Raw genomic sequence first — 25,068 nt, forward strand, 5'->3', positions numbered from 1 at the left:
TACAAAAGTAATAATTTCAAGTTCTAAATATTATCAAACATAATATTACTGATAAACCAAAATCTAAATCTATTTACTGTATTCAATTTCTTAACAATTTAGCACTTTGTGAAAGGATAATAAGAAATTGTTGAGTTTATAAAGGGAGATTATTCAAATCACTTGCATTAATGTAAAGCCTTAAAGAGTTGTTGTGAGAGACTTTGAATTTGGACCATTAGTGTTGTAAGAAGATGGCTTTGAAACAAGAATATGTGTCTATAGGACAAATGCTCTGCTTGCACCATCATGTGTCCATGTTAGGTTAACTGTGAAATCTGGGTTAAAATCGTATTGGGCATAACATTTTAAAAGTTCCCCTCACTATTATAATTGATTGATTGTTGGTGTTGAATGCCACTTTCAGCATTATTGGCTATAACGTGGCGGTCAGTTTTTATTGGTGGAGGAAGCCGGAGAGACTGGAGAAAACCACACACCTTCGTCATAAAACTGACAAATCTAGTCAATTAAGATTGGAGACTAAAGCACCTTCAACATGCGAGTTGGAACTCACAACCTAAGTGTTGACAAGCAAGTGATACATTTGATGAACTAATTGAACAACTTAGACCACTCGGCCACTGGGCCCCATTCACTTTGAAAATGTCAAATAATTTCAAGTTGATATGAACAGAACTTATTGTTAAACTACCTTTACCAAAAAATCTAACCTATGAATGTACCAATTTCACACTAGCACATTTCTATGTTCAATGAACAATGTAAGGCTTTTTAGTTAAGGAAATTCACAATTAAGACAACAAGCAGAATAGGTCCATATTTAATCGATAAGGACTTAAAAACTTACATACAAAATCAAAACAAAATTTATCAAAAGATGTTCTCATATGAATAGAAGAGAAATATTAGTTCAAAAGGTATAAAAGGTGGTATAGATTGTTTCCAAAATTTGTATTTCCTGTCTACTTTTTTTCAAAGATTTCTAATAATACCAATAAAAAACTCTGTCTAGAACTAATCATAAGTCCTTTTTCTATGAAAATGTTTTCAGTTAATCCCATCATTCCTGAGCATATACCTGTCAGCTAACTGGACAGTCTGTCACACATTTAAATATAATGTTCTCTAAAATCTGTCTTTCTAAATTCTTCCCTACAACGAAAAAGTGGGAATGGATATTTTGATAAAACGTCTCATTACTTTACCTGTCTAAAAAAGCTATTTTTCAATACTTTGATATACTTTTATAACATGTTTCTATTTTCAGCTCTTTCCTGATACTCACTTCAAGAGTTATGAATCTGACTAAAACGTTAAAATATAAGGGTCATTTTGAAACGCCCGTCTGGCGCAAATACAAAATTTCAATCCTGGTATCTATGATGAGTTTATTTAATTCACTTGTTGGTAAGCAGAAGTGGTTAAAAATGTGCAATGGAAAGCATCATGAATAAGTAAATAGAATTTTTTATTTTCATATACAAACACTTCTAAATTTACAAATAAGTTTGATTACATGTATGTTAGAAGCAAAACTTTGATATAAATGAACGAAATTATTTCAATGTGCTCAAATACCATAACACATGAATTCTAGAACAACCTTCATCCAGTACCCTCTAATACAAAAGTTTTGAAACACATATACCAATATCGAACATTTCAAAGCTTCAAAATAGAAATGGGGTCTAAAAAAATCAGCCAAAATCGGCTTTTAACACTTTGTTCCTGGAATAACCTTTGAGGTATGTAATGCCAAAAAATTTAGATGAGTAGTTACCAAAAAAATATATTAACTGATTACTTGTGTTAATAAACAGGGAATAAAAGCTGTTTACACATGACTCGAGCTCTTCATATCCAGAAAAATTATTCCATAATTGAGTTTCAGAGAGATTGGTAGTGCTTGAAAGTACATGTTCAGAGAGATTGGTAGTGCTTAAAAGTACATGTTCAGAGAGATTGGTAGTGCTTAAAAGTACATGTATATAAAAATACAAATATACTGTGGATTCATTATCATTCATGGGATACCTGTTTTTTAGGTAAACCACGAATTAAAAGGTTCAACAAAGTACAATTATTCTATAGGCTTGCATGCAGACTTTGACAAAACCAAGAAATCAAATATCCACAAAAATACAATTTTTCCTCAATCCACAAAAATTGATATCCACGAAAATAAATGGATCCACAGCACCTGAGGCTATGTTTCAGAGTCAGTGTATGGTATTGCTTAACAAAGTTCATATCAGAAAATATAACAAGCTTTAACAAGGTGAATTCTAAACTGTCCTTCTAAGAGATATGATAATAATAAATGTTGCAAATAATTATGAGCACATACTGTACTATTGGTTTTCCAACTTATTGTTGATAAGTCATATATTGAAGTGTCTGAGATGTCTAGTTAAAAGATATCTATATATACAGAACATCTCTGTCAGTGACCTCTATCTATAAAATCTTGTTCCTGTTATGTAATAAAATGGCTGTGTCACCCAACCAAATATAGTTTATGATGAGTTTGCATAAATGGATATGTTGGGTATACGTCAATGAGACAGCAATTCAACCACACAAAAGACATTAAAAGGTCAACGTATACAGTCTTCAACAATAGACATGTGTCTTTACAATATACCAAATGTTTTGTTTAAGATTTAAAACCAAAAATTCTAAAGCAAGGTGTTACCTATAAAAACAATTCTATTAATTCTGTCTTCTGGTTTTTCCCATGATGTTGTATAAAATGAATCATATAGTTCTTGTACTCCTTGTATTACTAAACGTCTATCTTCTGAAGTAGATAACAAACCCTACAACAAAAAGGATATATAAAATTATAATATATGCTTTTGTCTAATTCATAGCAGATTTATCCTTTTCCTGACCTGTTGATTATTTTATTTAATCAACGTGTGGTTTGTTCGATCTCAGTTCTTCAGTGCCAAAATTCAATTATGACATAAAATTTTCTTGCTTTCTTTTGAATTTTCTTTTTTGACGTCACCAAAAAAGACAACCATGCCTGCACACCTTTTTGCAGATCATTGGAAACGAAGGATACGTATTGTCTAAAAATCATAAGAGAAACAGAATCTACCACCAAATCTCATGCAATACAATATTTCTCCACTCTCTGCAGTTAAATTTTAAATATTAAAACGCTCATCGAGCCTTGCATTTTAAAATTGAAAATTTAACTGTCTCTAGTAGAGAAATATTGTATCACACTCGATGCAGTGGTGGAATCTATATTTATACAATGGAATTTCTATTTATTTTTACAGAGTAGATAATGATAATGACATACTACAAATGGTAATACTGTAAATTCAGAAATCATTGTGTGAATTTATTTTTTGCTTTCATTGTGCAACAGACGTGAAAAGCAACTTAAATTGTGATTTCAAGAAATGCTGCATTTAACTAAAGCGACAATTTAAAATTTGAGTTCTTTTATGCTAAATAAATCCTGTCACAGATTTTGCAATAATGAAATAAAGCAAAAGTTGTTAAACACATATACAATATATGTACATTGTCGGAAAATATAAAATTTATTTGTATGAGCTTTAGAAACAGGACGAAAAGCGAGGCTAGCCGAGCTTTTCTCCTGTTTCGCAGCGAGTACAAATAAATCTTATATTTTCCGACAATGTACATATATTGTTTTTATCCTGAAATTTACACCCAACACTTGAAACTTTAGTGGTTAAAATCTAAATCATTGTCTCTAATTTTTCAAAGAAATCGACATAGTTTAAACGCGGACCGCGAAGAGGACCCCAAAATGAACTGGTACGCAAAAAGAAATATCCACATTACCGCTTGCTCAATATGGAAGAGGGGTAACAGAGACTTTATTTGTACAAGTACAAATGAAGCAAACATTTATTTGTGTACCTGTTATTTGTACAATAGTTGGCTGATTGCAGGATAAAAAGGATAATAACATTGTTGTAAAATAGCAAAAATCATATTTAGTTTGGGTATCATCAGCATTTTCCTAGCTTAAAATCTGAAAGGTAATGATATTTTATCTTGAGGATAAAAACAAGGCTATTTTGTGGTTAATATAAATCTACATATATTTATACAAGGTTATAATAGATCATGAACATGTAAGCAATAAATAACACTCTTTAATCTGGATTATATAGTCTTTAAATAAAACTTTGACAGTAATTCTGAATTATTTATCAAGTAATCTGATGTATTCATTTGTATGTGCTGACACTTTATAATCTATCTAAAAGTGCCAATGAAAAAAAAAGGAATTTTAATTATATATTAGTTATCATGAAATCTTAAGGTTTGCCAATGAATGACAAAATGAAGGTTTTTATTAATCATCCAACATTAGCATGATTATGGTAAAATACCAATATTTTTTTGTGATTGTTTTTTGTTTAAATGAAAATTTGGTGAGATAATTAATGTCTCCACTTTTTAAATTGGAGATCAAAGGTTAGCATTTAATATCAGAAAACATAAGTAATAATAATTCAATAACATTTGTCCTATCTGTAAAAAATATTGACGACATTTGTTTAGATTAATCAAACAAGAGTGGACATGCTTAAATGACTTGCCTTCTTTACTGATTATAACTGATTTTTTTTTCAGTCATTGAGATCAAACTCTTACTACAGTTATCACAAACTTAACATTGATCAATGAACCATGTAAATGAGGTCAATTATGATGAACCCTGTCAGACAGACATGTACTCCTTACAATCACTCATTACAACATATATCATTCACCACTATTTACAGTTTCTGAGAAAATGACCTTATGAAAACTTCTAATTGACCAATGGACCATGAAAATGAGGTCAAAGTCAGGTAAACCTTGTCAGACAAACAGGAACAACTTAAAATGACTAGAAACAAAATAAAGTTGACCTATTACATCCTAATAGAGAATGTGATATGAACACTAAAACTTAAAATCAATCAATGAACAGTGAAAATGAGATCAAGGTCAAGTGAACATTGTCTGATGGGCATTTATACCATGCAACAATTGTATATCCCAATTATAGTTGTCAATTTGCATACATGGAACTGAAACAAAGTTCATAAGCAGAAGCAGAAATGCTTCATCCACTTTACTGATAATGACCCATCACAATCATATGATACACATCCTTGATTAAAACCATGTATGCTTATTATGGTTGTCAAATTCACAGACAAAAATGCCAAAGTTGATGAAAAATTGTCAATTAACGACAAGAACTATAAAGAATCATTTAATGATATTGGTACCATTAGATAGAAAGTAGATATTTACATACTGAGCATTTTGCCCGTCAGATTTTCTGTTTTAATACATGTTATTATTTTCCAGGTATTGGACAATTAACCTCAATTTACCGTATGTTCCATTTTATTAGCCACGGTGGCCATTATGGTTGATTTAATATCAAATTTTAATCAAGATGCAATAATTTCAAAGATGTACATAAAAACTTAGTACTTGTGTCCTTGTTACAATACGATTTATGATAATTAATATTTAACTCATGTTATAGTACAGATTATATCTTTGTTTAGATAAGTACAACAATTAAGTATATAAGCACTGATATAACCTAAGCAAATATCTGTTACCTTGACACAAGAAGATAGTTTGAACACCTAATAATAATCAACTGATATAGAATGTCCAGGATCCAACCAATATAGCAGTTGAATAAAATAGATCCCTGAAATGGCATTATCAAATTCATTCCAAGAGGGACAAGTTCCAATGTTATGTCAGATGTGTGAAGAATCCATTGAGATCAAATGGAAATGTTTACAGTGTGACTTTTTTTTTGTGTATAAAATGTCAGAAATTTCATCAAAAAGTTAAATCAAAAGACCAGCATGCAATTATAGACATCAAAGACATTGCTACATACCAACAACTAATTGAGGATAGTCCAGACTTTAGTAATATACCATGTGGAGTTCATAGTGGACAAAACAGTTGTTTATTCTGTCATATATGTACAGAAGTTATCTGCTCTTTGTGCATTCGTAAAACCCACGAAGACCACAATATCATTGAATTAACTGAAGGTTATAACCTTACAGTGAAAGCTGAAGTGTTACATTCTGAACTTGAGGAGAACATTTTACAAACTGGGAAAGGATTATCTAAATTGGATTTTATGAAATATTCAGAAGAATCAACATTTGAATCAGAGAAGCAGAAAATTTTGAAGGACGAAGTTGAAAAGCATACAAAGAACCTTTTAAAAAAACTTGGTCAAAGGAAGGACATTCCGTGGAAATCCCTAATTAATGAAGAAAACAGATTACAAAAGATCAACAAGGATTTAGAATTTAGAAGAAATAGCTTAAGTAAAACCTTAGGTCTCAAAAAATGCAAATGAAATTTTCAGCATAATCAAACAAGAAAGAACAGCCAGGACAGATAAGATTCAAGTGAACATCAGATTTAAAGGATTGCCACAATATGTACCTAGAATGCAACCAATTTTACAGTCACAACATGGGGAACTGACTGAACTGGAAGATGATAATGCACAGGAGAAACCGGAATTTACAGTGGTACAAAAATATAAAACTGAACTACCACTGGTTGAAGATTTAGTTTGCTGTGAAAACAGAACATTGTGGATAAACCAATGTGAAAGTGAAATCTTACAGAAAATACAGCTTACTAAAGGATCAGTTCAGGTAGTTGAGAATATTAAAACATATTCATCTAGCATAGCTTCATTACCAACAGGAAATCTACTGATACCAAAGATCCTTTCCTTCAAATATTTTCACACACCACTGGAGAGATACATGAATCAATATACAACTTTGCTCCTCTTCAAACAATAGCTGTCCATGTAACCAAAACTAATCGAATCATAGTAGGGGCAAGAGAAAATGGAAAATCCTTTCCTGTCAATGGTCTAAGACAAGTGATTGTGATGGATATTGATGGAAGTGAAGAGAAAGTGTACCATTTAGATAACAATAGAAAACACATCTTTACAGTTCCTAGACGAATAGCTACTGACAATGATGATGACATTTATGTCATAGATATTCTAGATAAAAACTGGAGTGGTAGGATTGTTGCCTTAGATAAAATTAATGGAGTGAGATGGGTATATAGTGGCCAGTCAGATGTGTACAAAATGTTTCAACCTAAAGACTTAGTGACAATATTATAATAACAGACGATAATCATCATATGATTTATATAGTCAACAATACTGGACAGTGTCTTCATTACATGAACACTAAGGATCAGTTAGATATTCATTGGCTACCTCAATAGACATTGACAATAGAGGTATACTGTATGTAGGTTGTAATACATACCAAGGTAAACCTCCAGGAGCCCTAATATATACTGTTCATTTTTCTGGCTGCTGATTTGCTGTCCAGTTTTGGGGTTCTAATTTCTGGCTATGATTAATATATACTGCCTAGTTTTCTGGAAACTGAATTAAAATCCAGTTTTCTAGATTCTAAATTACAAATTGTGATTGCTACATAATGTTCAGTTTTCTAGATTCTGAATTACCAAGTGCAATTACTATAAACTTTCAAGATTTCTGACTTCTGAATTACCAATTAGGATTACTATATACTAACTAGTTTTCAGGATTTGGAATAACAGATTGCATTTCTATCCAGTACTATGTAGATATTGTGTCCAAACACCTTATTGCTATTTGTCCGCCATTACTGGACATCACAAAGGTTCCAGTAAAATTTAGACGTAATAAAAGACAATAACTGACGCCACAATGGAAAAGTGATTGTTGTATGACATCAATAGTTCAAGAGGCGCAGATTCTAGGGTCAAGCGGCGCAGATTTCCAAATAGCGATAAGGTCTATTCTGAACTATTAATTGTGAATAAAATAAACTGTTCGATTATATTCCGTTCGTTTTTCTGTTGCGCTGAGTTGACATTAAACAAACCATCAATAGTCAACCAATAAAGTTTTCTGGATTCTGATTTACCGATTTTGATAACCATACACTGTTCAGTTTTTTAATTCCAGATTTACTTTGACTGTTTCTGAATTACTGATTGTGATTAGTATAAACTGTTCCTTTTCCTTGCATCCGATTTAAAGGGGCACTAGCTGTCAAATTCATGTTCACCGATTTGACTCAAATTCTCATATTAGATTTATAACAATGTAAAACATTTATCCAAATTATAAAAAGTTTTAAATAAACAATTTACAGGGCATGGGCTCGATTATATGTAGCTTCATTTCGTGTGTATTTTAGTCTAGACGCCATCTAATTAACTATCGAGATGACCCCGAAAACAACCGACAGTCACATGACATGATATAAACATACACATAAATATCAATAGATATATGGACCTCGTGCAAATGGTTTTTCTATGTCTGTTTGATTTCAATTTAAGATTAATAAAATGCTCCGCAGGGCGCAGCTTGATACGACCGCAGAGGTCGAACCCTGAACAGTTGGGGCAAGTATGGACACAACATTCAAGCTTGATACAGCTCTGAATTTGGATTGTGATTAAATATTTGACACAGCATAGGTTTCTGACACAGAATGAATGTGGTCTAAGAACTTAAAAATTTTAAATTGGACATTCACCTATTATGGTCCAATATCCAAAATCTAAATACATGGTTAGATTCAGCATATCAAAGAACCCCAAGAATTCAATTTTTGATGAAATAAAACAAAGTTTAATTTTGGACCCTTTTGATCTCAATGTGGACAAAGTTGATAACGGGGCCCAAAAATCAAAAATCTAAATACATGGTTAGATTCAGCATATCAAAGAACCCCATATATTCAATTTTTGTTGAAATCAAACAAAGTTTAATTTTGGACCCCGATTTGGACCAACTTGAAAACTGGGCCCATAATCAAAAATCTAAATACATGTTTAGATTCAGCATATCAAAGAACCCTAAAAATTCAATTTTTGTTAAAATCAAACTAAGTTTAATTTTGGACCCTTTGGACCTTTATGTAGACCAATTTGAAAACGGAACCAAAAATTAAGAATCTAAATACACGGTTAGATTCGGCATATCAAAGAACCCCAATAATTCAATTTTTGATGAAATCAAACAAAGTTAAATTTTGGACCCTTTGGACCTCAATGTGGACCAATTTAAAAACGGGGCCTAAAATCCAAAAACTTAATACACGGTTAGATTCAGCATATTAAAGAACCCCAAGAATTCAAGAATAAAACCCCATTGAAATTGATCAAGAAATAAGCAATTTATATGAAGTATCTTCTTTTGCACAATACTGTGCAATTGAATATTTCTTGCTATTGCGCAATACTGTACAATTGACAATTTCTTGCTATTGCGCAATATTGTGCTATTGGATATTTCTTGCTATTGCGCAATACTGTGCAATTGAAGATTTCTTGCTATTGCGCAATACTGTGCAATTGAAGATTTCTTGCTATTGTGCAATACTGTGCAATTGAAAATTTCTTGCTATTGCACAATACTTATTATATAATAATTTACACATCCTGTTTGGTGTGTATCTCCTACCATATCATTATTATTTGCTTTTAAATATAAATCAGAAATAACCAACTTAAAATGGAAAATTTTAAAAGAAAAAAAAAAGGAAAAGAAAAAAAAAGAAAAAAAAAAAATCCCCCCCCCCAAATTTTTTGAACCCCCTTATGATTCATCACCCCCAAACTCAATCCCAGCCTTCCCTTTGTGGTATGGTACCTTGCAGTACAATTTCAGAGAGATCCATACACTTGAACACAAGTTATTGTCTGGAAACTAGAAAAATGCTTATTTTTGGCCCCTTTTTGGCCCCCAATCCCTAAACGTTTCGGGCAATTACCCCCAAACTCAATTCCAGCTTTCCGTTTGTGATATGGAACCTTGTAGTACAATTTCAGAAATATCCAAACACTTACACACAAGTTATTGTCATGAAACTAGAAAAATGCTTGTTTTTTGCCCCTTTTTTTGGCCCCTAATTCCTAAAATTTTGAGGCAATTACCCCCAAAATCAATTACAGCCTTCCCTTTGTGATATGGATCTTGTGGTACAATGTCAGAGAGATCCATACACTTACACACAAGTTATTGTCTGGAAGTTACAAAAATGCTTATTTTTGGCCCCTTTTTGGCCCCTAATTCCTTAACTGTTGGTACCATAACCCCCAAAATCAATCCCAACCTTCCTTTCGTGGTATTAAACCTTATGGTAAAATTTCATGGAGATCTATTCACTTAAACTAAAGTTAGAGTGCGAAAACCAATGTGTCTTCGGACGACGACGACGACGCCAACGTCATACCAATATACGACCAAAAAATTTTTAATTTTTGCGGTCGTAAAAAATTTTTTTATTTTTTGCGGTCGTATAAAAAAATAAGTTAATTTTAGATTTCACCTGTATCAGAATGATTTTTTGTGGATCAAATCAGTCAATCAAATGTTTTACTTTTGTTTCACTTTCAATGTTGACATTCTTTTCTTTTATTAGCCTAACACGCATCAATCATGCATAATCCATCTCTAGCTAAGGGGTTTAATTGAAGTTCACATGAATACGGATTCTAAGAGGTCGAATTATTCACTTACAAGTGAATAATTCATCATCGATGATTCGTAGCTTATTTTGACAAAACAGAACCATACTGGCTGCTAATAGTGAATAATTATTTCACTATTTCACTTTCATTAATGATTGAACAAAAAAAAAATCATAATTTAATGTTTTTATGTATCTCGTAGCTAGTGCCCCTTTAAAGATTACTATAAATTCTCCAGTTTTCTTAATTTTGTAATCATTATATATCATCAAAAAATAAAGAGATGTGGTATTATTGTCAATGAGACAACTATCCACCAGAGTTCAAATGAAGTTGATATAAGCAATTATAGGCCACTGTATTGCTTTCAACAATGAGAAAATCCCATATTGTATAGTTGGCTTTAAAAGGCCATGACAAGAAAAATGTGAAACAATTCAAACCAGAAAACTAACAGCCTAATTTACCGGTATAACAAAAAAATTTATGAAAAATAAATATTAAAGACATGAACCAACGACAACCACAGAACTACAGGCTCCTGACTTGGGACAGGCAAATTAAGAATATGGCTGCATTAAACATGTTTGTAAGCACTCAACTCTCTCTAACCTGGGACAGTGGTGTATCAGCACAACATAAGAACAAACTGTAAATATCGGTTGCAAATTATTGGCTATAATCAAAGGATAGGTACAAGGGAAAAAAAAACTAACATAAAAACAATAGACACAAAGCACTGATATAAGAGCACTGCAGTTACTGAAAGCTAGTTCAAAGTCAATTACAACTTATAAAAAAATCATGTTCTCCCAGACATAAGTATGTCCAGTTTTTTTTTCGGGATTCAGAATTAATAATTGTAAAACTTTGACACCCAGAGAAATTTTCAATGATCCATGTAAATGAAGTCAAGGTCAGAAGAACCCTTTCAGAAGGACATGTACACTAACAATCATTCCATACACCTTAATAGTTGACCTATTACTTTTAGTATGTGACAAACAGACCTAACCATGAAAATTTAACATAAGACTATTGAATCATGAAAATGAAGTCAAGGTCAGATAAATCCTACCTGAAAATCAGTCAATCATACCACATCTTCTTATTTTTATACAAAACCTAACCAAAGTTAAAAAAGTATGAAATGTAGGGCATAGTGATTCATAATTGGCTGGATGTGACTTACTCCTCAAAATGCAAATTAACGTATGTTCAGATGAGCCTATTACTTATAATTACAAAGATATGAACTTATATTGGACCAACATAGGCCAGAAGAATCATACACTGTTTAACACCTAGATATGTCTTGCTTATATTACCTTATTTCAAACTTTCAAAACTTTTTGAAGCACAGAAGCTTGAATCAGCTCAATTCTATGACTTTTAATTTGTTGCAGGCAAATTGAAAATAATGTCAAGATCAGGTGACCATTGTCAGATGAAAATGTACACTTTACCACAATTCTAGAGATCTAACATTGATGGTACAAAGCAAAAAAGTTGATTTTTTTTATGAATATGACATTTTTCTTCCTTTTAGGGCAAATTACATTTAGTTGGTGGTAGATGATAAAATGATTCTCTATATTTTTGGCTAGTCCTTAACACTATGGTTTTATTCAATTGTAAAAAATGAAAACAACACTTTATAAATTCCATGCGTCTGAAGCGTAAACATGGATATTTTGGTGGGCTGTTATTCAATGCATTAACTTCTCTCCCCCACCCCCCCCCCCCCCCCCCCCATTCTGACCATCTTCGCTAGCCAAGGGTTACGATCCACTTCCCTCATCTCCACCCTTGGCGGATTGAGATCGAATTTCGGAGACACAAGGTAATGATTTTCATTGGTTGCAGTCGAAACACACTGCATCCAATCAAAAAGCGCCTATAACATGATCATGTGTAAATGTAGAAATATAGATTTTTACATTGATACCAGTGGATTATCGGATTTATCCAATCGAGATAGTTAAATTATCAATTTTAAAGTCCGAGCCTCGGCGAGGACTTTAAAATTCATAATTTAACTATCGAGATTGGATAAATCCGATAATCCACGAGTAACTATGTAAGAATCTGTTTCTCTAATGATTAATAAATAAATTTTCATTTTTTGTTAAACGAAAGTCCCCTTCCAGTGCCTTCCACATTCCCCGAAGTTGTCAATTTCATTAACACCTGTTGGCATATTTTGATACATCCAGTGTGCTGCTAAAGGTTATGACCCTTAAATTCATCCAATCATCTTCTGAGATCAACGGCAACCATACGTTGATTAAATTTTTTTATACAATAGGTTCGGAAAGGGATAAATTTCCTTAGAATTAGAGAAAGTGTATGTAAACAATTTCCACGTGCTTATTGTGCAACAAGTCTTTACATCCCTAAACATACGACTATATTTAATGACAATTTGAATGTTTTCAATCAACTAATAGAAGTTCCTGTGTATGTTTCTTGGACAAATGCATTAATATCAACGTATATTTTCGTTTCCTGCTTTACCAAGTGTGTAGAATCTAGACGCTACCGTGTTTTTACCTCCTAATTGAAGAGTTCAAGTGCTACCATTGGTCAAGAATAATGTATTAGGAATGGGTGTGACTTTAATCTACCGATAGATGGCGCAACATTGTTATCACAAATGTTGGCTTAATCTGCCAAGGGTGGAGAGAAGGGAAGTGGATCGTAACCCTTGGCTAGCGAAGATGCCATCTGACTTGATAGTGAAATAAGAAAAAATAACACTAAGCCAAAATTTACACATTTACAGTATGTCTTAAATCAAGAATCCTACCCCATCTTAGAAACCACTAGTAATGACATATTAAGCATCTTATACAAAATAACTACACTATGAATAGCCTTTTTTGTCTTTCTAATGTTAAACAAACTGCATTGAGAAATACCTCCGTACTTTAATGTATTTGAATTGCATCTAGTTAGATTTTTTTTTTTATCAAAATGTTTGTAATTTTACTTACTATAGCTATAGAATATGTACTTGTTAGCAATATAATGGGTAACAGAAAAAACAGTCCAATGTGATGCACATATTTTATCAGTCTAAGGGCAATAACCACAAAAAAGTTTTGTTTTTGTTCTTTTAACCTTTTTCATAGATATGATACATAAATGTATGCATGGGATTGCTATCAAACTTGTTTTCCATATAATTTCTATTTCCAAGGTGCATTACTCCTGTAATAATATTTGATGAGCACCTATCTAAATAGAAATGTAGTATTGAGAGAGCTTACAGTGCAATTTCCAATAGAATTTACATTTATAAAGGGATATAACTCCTGAAAAAAAATCAGGGGTGATTGTTAAACTTGTCCTCAACATTGCTGATATAAACTTTTGATGAAAATTTCATAATAATCTTATAAGAAATGTAAGCTTAAAAGTGCTTACAATGAAATTTCTATATAATTCATATTTTCAAGGGTCAGAATTCCTTATAAAATAATTTATCAGCACTAATTTTCAAACTCAACCAAGACATTGCTGATATAAAACATTGATAATAAAATGCTTTGCTGAGCGCAGCTGGATACGACCACAGAGGTCCAACCCTGAACAGTTGGGGCAAAAATGGACACAATATTCACGCTTGATACAGGTTTGAATTTGGATTGTAATTAAATATTTGACACATAATAGGTTTCTGACACCGAATAACTGTATTCAAAGAACTTAGAATTGGTTATGATTTGAATTTATTTTCAATTTTTTGCTTTTGTGCAATACACTATGCTGTTGTGAATTTCCAATGGTGTTTGCAACCATAATTACCAATTTAAGGTAGATAGGGTGTCTTCCTCCATCTTGGATTTTGAAAAACCAGAAAACAATTGGTCTAGATCTTTAATAAAATGTGCAAATTTTGAGAGTAGTAGGTAATACATGTGTAAGAATTTTGAATTCAAAATATAGAAAATGACATGTTTTATCATATTTATAGTTGTATTTTACAAAAAACAGAATACTTCTTGTTTGATTCAATTTTTTCCAACTTTACCATATAAGGGGAGGCAACTCAAATGTAAGGGCAGCTAATTCAGATAAAGTTACTTTTACAATAGAATGTGTTAGGAATTTACCTTTTTTATTATGTAGCAAGAAAACGGGTCCCGTGACCCCATTTTTTCTTTTTCTTATCTGAAAGCACAATATTAGAGCTATCTTCTCATACTTTATCTCAAAATTCTATGGTGTAGTTTTCGTTTTAAGGCAGAAAATTGGGTTTTCCATGCATAATCTATACAAAATCTGTCAATTTTGCACAACCTGTAGCGTGAAAATAAGTCCCGTGACCCATTCTTTTTATTATTTTTTTAAAAAGGCATGATATAAGCTACATTTTGGCAAATTATTAAAAAAATCTATGGATTATAATTTAGACACCCCATCTACCTTAAATACATCATAAAATTCTTAAAATAGAAAATGACATACATAATCATTGCTAAAATTAATATTCCTTTAATAGTAACTTCTAAGAATAAATTGACAGCTAATCACCTCAAGACAATACAAAATTTCTTTATACATAATTTAAAAGCAGTGTAAGGGAGGAAATCCAAACATACACAACATTGTACTTTAAATGTGTTTGGATTACCTCCCTTACACTGCTCCATTAACCAGGAAACCTTTGTTTTCCCCCCTTTTTTGCCCCTAATTCCTAAACGCTTTGAGCCATAACCCCCCAAAGTCAATCCTAACCATCCCTTTGTGGTATGGAAACTTGTGGTATAATTTCAGAGAGATTCATACACCGTTCCGAAAGTTATTGTCTGGAAACTAGAAAAATGCTTATTTGGGCCCTTTTTTGGCCCCTAATTCCTAAACTGTTAGGACCATAACCCCTAAAATCAATTCCAACCTTCCTTTTGTGGTTATAAACCTTGTGTTTAAATTTCATAGATTTCTATTTACTGATACTAAAGTTATTGTCTGGAAACCAAATGTCTTCGGACGATGACGACTTGATACCGTTATCTGGCAAGAATTGCACATGTTAGAGCACTTACAAGACAGGACAAATGGACAGATGGACACCAGGTATTTACATTGCAGTGGGATACAATGAATTAAGTAATACAAAAAATAAATCATACATACTTTCAACCTGAGAATTTCCATCACATGTCCATTTGAATTTTTAGTATTTTTGTCCCACAGTATATTCTGTATAGCTTTGTCAAACAACTGCTTATTCATACAACCTTTGCATTCTATAGTTAGTGTACCCACATCCTGAAACAGAATAAACTATTCACATTTTTGCTTTCAAATCATACTGAAACAATTTACTGTACTATGTTCTGATATACACTTTTAACATACACTAATGGAAATATATGAATAAAATGGGAAAGAGGAAATAATCAATGAACAAGATTGCTACGTCACAGTGAAATGTTCCCTGTGCTGTATAAATGAGGAATTAATTAGAGTGTCACAATGTGTCATTAAGGGAGGATATGCATATAAGCATTAATGCATGATACAAGTCTACTTTTTGCAAAGTTTTTCAGAAAGAATCCTTTACACACGATTTTTTATTGTATTGTATTTTAAATGATACTCAGCAGTTGCAGGCATTTTAAATTTCAGATCAGCTTTAAATCATGATACTAAATGTAAAACCATATTAATGAAAGATGTCTTTTATTTTAACCTTGATGTTATACTTTTTGTCTTGTTAGTCACATTTAAAGGTCATCATGAAAATTATATATTTACTTTAATACAGACACCAACAAGATGTGTCGGAACAACACGAAAGTTCCTGGTCGCAAATTTTCAAAGTCCAAAACCTAACATTTTTCAGCAAAAATCAGCGGAGCGGAACCAAAACTAAACTTGATCTGTAACTCATCATAGTAGACTAACATACTAAAAATCAGCTCGATGTGAAGGTGTTTAGAAAAAAAGTCTGTATAACTGTTATTTTCAAGAAATTTTTGAATTCCAAGGCCCGTAATTTCAACAAAAATCAGCAGAGCGGATCAAAATGTAAACTCATCATCAATCTGTAACTCATCATAGTAGACTCACATACTAAAAATCAGCTCAATATGTGATGGTGTTTAGAAAAAAAGTCTGTATAATTGTTCGTTGCATAATGACGGAATGACGGACATGGGTAAAACTAAATGGACCCGACCACTTTGTGGCGGGGCCATAAAAAAAAAGTTTTAGGTTGGGTGGTTTTCTTGATGGCCCTGTGCATTCACCAAGAAAGCTTGTTAAAAATGTTTTAATGCCTAACATCAGAGAATGAGAACACTAAGTGAAGGCAAAATCTCACTTGGTTTTCTGCCAGCATAGCTAATTTGTGACATCCATCTGTATAGCTACAACTAACATCTCAATAAAAATGATTTAAATAGTGGAGATAAAATCAAAGTGAAACCTTTAGTTATATACTGCTCTATTTGTATTTCATTAATGATAAAAAATAAATTAAAAAGACATAATTACCTCATCAATTTTATGTAAATTGTCTGTTGAATATCCTCTTGTTTTGAATAAATCTTCCAAACTGAAATTCATAGAGCAAAGTATGATCACTATATAAAAGTTCCATCAGTAATTATTCAATAGTTTATGAATTTATAGTTGAAGGTATCTATTACGCACATGATTTTTTTAAAGGGGAGATTTAATATTTTGCAAACTTGTATAGGTCCAATAAATCCTGTATTTTTTTAAACTCATTTTCGTTGGCAAATTGCTGGAATTTCCCATTTTAAGTCCAGCGAATAAATTGCAGGTTCTTGGGTTTTTAGCCCTTCTTTGTATAATCAGTGAACACCACATACACACTTGAAATTTATTTTATGGATTAAAACAATGTGAATATTTTCAGAAAGATATAATATAGCATACTTGAGTAATTCTAAGTCATGTTCCCAACATTGAATTATCATGAATTAGTCTCCACAACTCTGTAATGACATCCCCAAAATTGTCATTTAGCTTGTCTTCATGGAAAAAAACAATTGTAAATGTTCCTTTAAGCAAACTTTGATGTTTAAAATCAAAAGGAGCTTGATTTCATGGAACCAATGAATAAAATTTGTAAAGATTTCTTTAAAAGAACTTAAAATGACATGTGCTTATAGAACTACAGATTTTAAATATCAGGTGCTAGCTTGAGTAATTTTCAACTAACCTATGTTTACCTTTTCCATCATAAGCATTCAGATCTAGTATATTATTTAAATCAGTTTTTGACTGTGCTGTTTCTAAAAAGGTTGCATAACTATTTATATTTCTGAAATAAGAAAAAAAAGCATTATGAAAACTAACTTGTTACCAACAGACTTGTAGTACAGTAACTATACAAGAATGATTGATTGTTGCTGGCTTAATGTACAGTGGTTATTTTTTCATGTATTACTACATAAGAAGACTGTTGTCTAATATTTTCATAGTTTTTTACAGTGGTTATTTTTTCATGTATTACTACACAAGAAGACTGTAGTCTGATATTTTCATAGTTTTCTAAATGAATGTAAATAATAAAAAAAAATCAAATTGGAATGAATGGAAGAACAGGGTAAATCAGCATGACTTGCTGTTTGACAGTGGTAGGACAAAAAAAATGAGGTGTGACTGATTTATTCTTGTTTGTTGAACTTCCACCCGAACGATTTCATGCATGTCCCTGAGTTTAACAAAGTTTAATGAATAGATATAGAATGACAAACTGCAAGATTTCACTCTAATGCAAAGATGACAACTGGGTCTCAAAGACTGTTAGTAATACAAGACAAAGTTACCAACCTGATTCTAGATTTAAGCTGATGCAATTCTTCTTCTGTAACCAAATCTATTTTGTTAATTATTATCACATCGGACATTGCAATCTGTCTGGGCAAACAGAAATAATAACAACATTAATACAAAATATTCAATAAATATTGCGATTACATGTGTAAGATGGTATTTCTTGACTAAAATATACATTTAAAATTTTAAAAGTTTGTTAAAAATCCTGACCTTATACACCTATGCCTTCTTCATGAATAAAAAAATATATGTCCTTGGAACACTGTAAATATACGTTTAGTTCACCTAGTGGACTCTAAAACTAAAGGATTAAAAAGCAAAAAAGACTTTTAGTTTATATAGTATCTTATACATTATAACACTTAAAAGTACATTCAGTTTACCTAGTTGCCTCATTAATAGTGTTATCCATCTTCTTTTGATTTAGATACTGAAAGCATAAAATATGATATTGAAAAAAAAATTTCATATTAACAATAATTAAATATGTTTAATACTAGATCTTAACAAATAAATATAAAAGTGTGAGTGTTTCAAGGAAGACATGCTACGAGCCATCTCCATATAATATACCCACATTAATGGTTAAGTTCATGTTTAGGGATGAGAAATCCATAAAATCTCTACAATCAAACATTAAAATAGAAGGTGAACAACTACATGTTCTGTAGAAGAATCTGTGCAAGATTGGTGGACTTTTTCAAGGAGTTGTGGATCAACATAAAGTGTGACTTGGACGATAGAAGTGATCCCTATGTGTTGCTTTTGACAGCTGGAAGCTGCCAGGAGACGAAATATAATATTTATCTGAAGAAATAGAAATGAAATATAAAGGATGGAGGAGTTGCATTTCATTCTATAAATTTATCAAATTACACATTACTTAACCAAAGGCAGAGTTTCTACAATAAAGCCGAAGATAAATGTCACCAAACCCTAAAAAAAAACAGTCTAAATATTTTATTTGTCTTGTTTATTTTATTACTGTTTAGGCCTAAATTGTCAACATAAAATAAAAATTCTAGCAATTTTACAAAAAATTCCCTGTATTGTAATTTACAGTTTTAAAAAATATTTATCTATATTTTGTGCAATAAAGTTTTGTGTAAAATCTACAATTGTTCTTTACCTGTTCACAATATTTAGCATCAACAACTGTAATAATACCTGAAAAGAATAATGTAAATCAATCACCTACATTCTTTATCTTGCCAATAAAATTAATCAATTAAAGTATTTGAAAAACAAAAATTGCATATCATTAACAAGTAAAGCATTGGGATAGATAAAAAGTGAATTTTGAAAGGAACTAGACTAGCAAATGGATCTGAAAATGAAGCTCATAATATAACTAGTAGAAGAGCTCAATATATTATGGAACAAATATCAAGAATTTATGATCTATAGTTGATGAAAAATGTGCTAAAGACACATGGATAAAGACAAACTAAGATAATAACACATGCACAATAAATGAAAATCAATTAGTTCTTACTTCTTACTCAACTATGCCTTATTTATTTTGCTTTTAGAGTTAAAGATTTTTTTGAATAGTCAAATCATATAATATTTTAAACTTCAGCTTAATTTTTTTTTATTCCTAACAAAATCTGAGTACTAATAGTATACAGGGAAATAACTCTTGGTTTCCTATAAATAATGAAACTCCAGTTACAGCAGGTACATCACTAAAAATCCAATGGTTATTTCTTGCACTTGTAAGAGCCAAATTTTAATTATCTTTAAATTTCTGTTAATATTTAGGAGAGTATGTGTCCCCTTTAAAGAGGGTGGTAAAGGGGGGGTGCTTGCATGGAAAAAACGTGAAATAAGACATAATTTCACGTTGAACGTGAAATCATTTCTGTCATGAACGTTGCACGAAAAATAAAGACTTTGATGTGAACCTTTTGTGACTGAGTCACTGTCTTCTTGTGTAAATAAATTCTCTGTTTTACTTGTTATTCCCGATTTAGTATACACATTTATGATATAAATGGTTTACGGCTTTTCAAAAAGTATTTCTTGACGATCCCTGCCAAGTGTTTGAATTTTATTTGAAAAATACCGAGCACGCAAAATAAGCATTTGAAAATCATGATGCACGTAAAATTAAATAAGCAGAACACGTTGAACGAGGCACCTGTCTTGCACGACTGAACGTCAAATAAAAAAGTAAAAACACGTTGAACGTCAAATAAAAAACGGCGATCACGTTGCACGAAAATAACCCTTTACCACCCTCTTTAAACCACTAAATTATCAAAACTAATTGATTAATTCAATCATACAAACCATCTAGAAATAAATCACTGCATAACTCTTCGTCTAACCAAAATATAGAAGCTATAGGACCTGAAAAGGAAAGAGAAAATACAGTTATCAAAAAGAGAAAACAATCCAAACTTTACTCTCATATTCAAGCTAAGTATTTTTTTTTATCATACAATTACTATTCTAATCTACAAGAGAATGTTTTAACATCATTTATTCAGCTTCAATTAATTTTTCTTTAAGAATTATCTGCAGATTTTTTTTTAAAAGTTTTAAGCAAATGGAATACAAGTTACATTTTGCATGAAGTATAAAAGTGCTACTTATTTTTTATAAATATATATTAAAAAAGAAATCTGGGCAAGTACTGTTATGAAGGGCACTCAAGCAGCTATTTATGCATACATCAGTTATAGAGATTGGAAAACTTGTTCCCGAAAAAAGATTGAATGTCATACTTTTTTTTTCTTAAATTCAATTTAAAATGAATTTTCCAGCATATAAAATATTCTCATTATTACCTAAAAATAATTTAGATAAAGAAATGAAATAGTAGGTGCTATGACAATACCTGGATCAGCAAGGCCTGTTGTTTCTAATAAAACATAATCAAATTTTCCTTTCTTTGTCATTAAATTTTCTATAGCTTTGACTCCATTGTCTCTGTAAAAGAAAGATAAAAACACATTTTATAAGCACATCAATGTATACAAATAACTATTTTTTAACAGAATCTCCAATATAAATTATAAATGTCTGGTAGTTTCAGATGCATATATATCTTAAAAATAAATATACTACAGATCAGAGCACTTTTTAGTAAATAACATACATGTGGGTAGTGAATATGGACAATGATACTGGAAATTTAGACACATAGTTGGGGTTAACATGGTTTAAAAAAATCATATTAACAGGACTTATATCCATTTCAAATATATTTCTTCATCTCCAAGTTTTAAAGTACTGGAGTTCACGGCCAAAATGTCCTCATCTTAATATATTTCAAAATGGGTAAATAAAATAAACAAATAGAATTACTTAACAGAACAGCAAAGACATCCATTTCTAAGTTCTAACCATTCCTCGAACAGCTCTCCTTCCTGTCCAATAGACATGGACTTTTCTATAGAATCGCCTGAAATGTATAATTATAATTTATGTACATGCAAAATATAAACAGGTACCCACATAGGCTTTTTTAAATAAAGGTTGTGCTTCACAGTCCTCGAATTTTGAATACAAACCTTTGGATCTCAAGCTAACACCACACTTGAGATTAGAGATTTGTCAAAAATGTTATTAAAAAAATGAACACATACCAATAAGCAAGAAGTCCAGTTTTGACTACATTTATTCAGAGCTTTCTCTGGGCCTTATAGAATAACTCTATTGAGTCCTATGTTGTTTACCATGATATTATCTGAACAAATTTCAAAATAGTAAGTATTATAAACATGGAGCTATAAATTTAAGAAAACAGTGTTATTTCAAACCCAATGGTGCCTATTTGAAATGCTTGGATAGAACACTCACATTACTCAAATCTATTACAGCAAAATAGACCTAAATTGTTAATTATGTTGAAATAAAATTTAACAGTACCAATTTTTCTGCACTAGATGAGCGCATTTCGACAATATATGTCATTTGAGTGATGCTCGAGGCCAAAATATTTGAAAATCCAAAACTTATTAAAAAAATGAAGAACTTATAAACCAAAAAGAACAAACAAGTATAGCAAAAACAGGGTGCCACTACACTTGGAATTTTGTCTGTTATTACCAACATATGTCACATACTATTGTTGCTATATTATTTATTTCTTCTTGGAATCCAATGTACCACATTTTCTGTAGAAGATTTCTTTTACTGTAGTTTACATTAATTTGACTTAAATTTCAAAATATTTTTTTCTGTTCTAACCTATTCTTAAATGGCACCACATTACCTAACTGGATGAATTAAGAAATTTTAGGATAAATTTGTCAAACTAACCTTCACCAAATTCATTCATTATAACTGCTATCTTTTTCCCATGCTGCTCAGTAAGGACATAGTTCAATAAAGTTGTTTTCCCTGATCCTTAAAAAAGAAGAACATTTATTATTTCTAGAGATGAATATTAATTTTACATGACAATGTGTTTATACAAGGATTTTTGTGCATCATGGAACTGTATCTCTCTAATAACATAAACTACATCTATTAATTAGTCTAACCAAGAACCCATCATAGTTTATGATATACATTTCACAACTTATAGTAATAATGGTGGTCATATTTGATGGCAATTAGATTGAGCATCAACTGTAACACTGACAGAAATCCTATAAGTTAAATAGTAAGTTTTTCTTAATTTTATTTATTATTTTGTTTTGTCAAGTTTTCTATTTTTATAACAAGGGAATCACAAATTTATCTATAAATTCATCGAAGTTAAGTGCATGTTGCACTTTAGTCTTTACAGGATTATTGAATTGAATGTTTCGATACTTTTACTTAATATTCAATTTTTAAAAAATGGTTACCATTGTCAATGTTGTGATTGATTAGAATGTATATAATTTTTTATAAAGTATTACCTAGAAAGCCAGTAATAATTGTAATAGGTACTCTGTTGTTCTCTGCTGGTACAAGGTCAGGGATATCATCATCTTCACTATCAGACATGGTGTAATATCTAGTTATTGTAACAGAAACAAAATAACATAAAGATGATAAAATTTAAGCATAATAGGAATCATAACAAGATTTCAACATTTTACTAGTCTACAAATTGTAGTTTGAGTAATTCATGTTATTCCTATAAACAATACAGCGATACCAAAAATCTATAACTATCTATATATGTTATGTACAATGAACTAAAATATACACACAGACTCTTTGTTGATATAAAGTAACAATGAACAATAATATATACAAGTATCATACAATCTAACAGCCTGTTCTCCAAATGGGATGGTCTGTCACTACAAGACAGTGCAGGCTAGTACAACCTGTCCTCCGAGTGGGACAGTCTGTCACTACCAGACAGTGTGGGCTGGTACAGTCTGTCCTCCGAGTGGGACAGTCCGTCACTACCAGGCAGTGCGGGCTGGTGCAGTCTGTCCTCGGAATGGGACAGTCTGTTCTGCCAACTTGCTATATTAGACCAACTTATACCTTGTACATGTTGTCCTCACAATGTTATAGCTCTTATGTAACTTAAAACTAAGTAACATACTACTGCATATAAACTGGTCTTCTTTATAAGAACATTGACAGAACCCGGTGTATTCCTCACCCGCTTATATACTTCAGGGCGAATACAATATTTCCTGGATAGGGGTGTTTCCTAAATTTTCCCCTTACTGAACACAAGAATCCCTCACAAACACCCCTATAACCTTCGACCCATCCACTGACTTTCCTGCCAAACATCTAAATCTACACAACGCTTTCTCCACTGTATACCATGTATTACTACAATACAATCCTTCTTATTTGTAACCATAATGACTAATAAACATTACAACAATATGGTATTCAGAAAAGTTGCTAACCAAAAGTTGTTGCCTTTTATGTAATCATTTGCAATATTTTTCCCTTGATTCTAAAAAAAATTTTGCACAGTAAAATTATATCCTATTTGGGTATTATATCCCAAATGGGATTTTATAACCCATTACGAAGATAAATTCCTCAACCTGCTCGGTATCAGGTCGTTGCCGCCCCAAAGTCAATCTGTCCCAAGTCGATATATAATATTATATTTCTATATGAAATCTAAATATAAATTAGAAAAAATATTCAAATAAATGTCTCATCTTATGAAAATTTTCAAATATTCGTCAATATTTTTACTGTGGATCTATCATATTATTATAAAATTCATAAACATTTATCAATGACACTGAGATCATAAATATCTTTATTTTTATTCCTTGTTAATATTTTTATATTGGGGACAGATCGACTTTAAATATGGGGCCGGATCAACTTGGGACGGAACGACTTGGGGCCGGATCGACATGAAAGCAACCTGCTCAAGTCAACAAGTCAACTCTTTTTACAGTTTGTTTACAGTTTGTTCTTATGAGTTGCTGCACCACTTTCCCCGGTCAGGGCAAGGTTGAACGATCGAAAACACGTTAAACCCCGGAACATTCTGTATGTGCCTGTCCTAAGTTGTTGTTCAACTTGTTGTCTATATCATTTTGTTTTTCGCTTGTCTGTTTTGACTTTTGTACATAAATCGTGTTGTTTTACAGCTAGTATCAAGCATAATTGTATAAATAGCTTTTGGATTAACCGAATAGATTTTTAAATACTTATATATTTCTCAGACAAGGAAGCCTACATTTAAAGAAGGATATTCGATATGTTTATGTTTTTTTTTCTGTTCATCTAAGGGAGATAACTTAATTTACA

At 31.4% G+C, this 25,068-nt stretch overlaps 1 protein-coding gene across 1 annotated transcript; it reads right to left on the bottom strand.

Annotated features, from left to right (window-relative positions):
* Window positions 1–811: 811 nt before the first annotated feature.
* On the bottom strand, window positions 812–25,068 carry LOC127738755 (zinc-regulated GTPase metalloprotein activator 1B-like). The gene is made up of 14 exons (XM_052250150.1): window positions 24,998–25,068; window positions 23,238–23,335; window positions 22,651–22,737; window positions 21,694–21,790; window positions 21,224–21,315; window positions 20,674–20,733; window positions 19,508–19,545; window positions 18,762–18,808; window positions 18,373–18,459; window positions 17,759–17,860; window positions 17,065–17,125; window positions 15,700–15,834; window positions 2,699–2,822; window positions 812–1,155 (listed from the first exon to the last, which is right to left on the bottom strand). Exons 2-14 carry the CDS (start codon window positions 23,323–23,325, stop codon window positions 1,085–1,087), a joined length of 1,089 nt encoding a protein of 362 aa, XP_052106110.1. The 5' UTR covers window positions 23,326–23,335; window positions 24,998–25,068; the 3' UTR covers window positions 812–1,084.

This window comes from Mytilus californianus, unplaced genomic scaffold (genome assembly GCF_021869535.1).
Source record: "Mytilus californianus isolate M0D057914Y unplaced genomic scaffold, xbMytCali1.0.p SCAF_1, whole genome shotgun sequence".
Classification (NCBI taxonomy): domain Eukaryota; kingdom Metazoa; phylum Mollusca; class Bivalvia; order Mytilida; family Mytilidae; genus Mytilus; species Mytilus californianus.

What these genes read in the sequence shown, in the direction of transcription:
- LOC127738755 (XM_052250150.1), bottom strand. Translation starts at nt 23,325, where the DNA reads ATGTCTGATAGTGAAGATGATGATATCCCTGACCTTGTACCAGCAGAG. An exon ending in AATTATTACTGGCTTTCTAG is followed by an intron (nt 22,738 to 23,237) that starts GTAATACTTTAT and finishes TTCTTTTTTAAG; the next exon opens with GATCAGGGAAAACAACTTTA. An exon ending in CAGTGATTTATTTCTAGATG is followed by an intron (nt 19,546 to 20,673) that starts GTTTGTATGATT and finishes TATTCTTTTCAG; the next exon opens with GTATTATTACAGTTGTTGAT.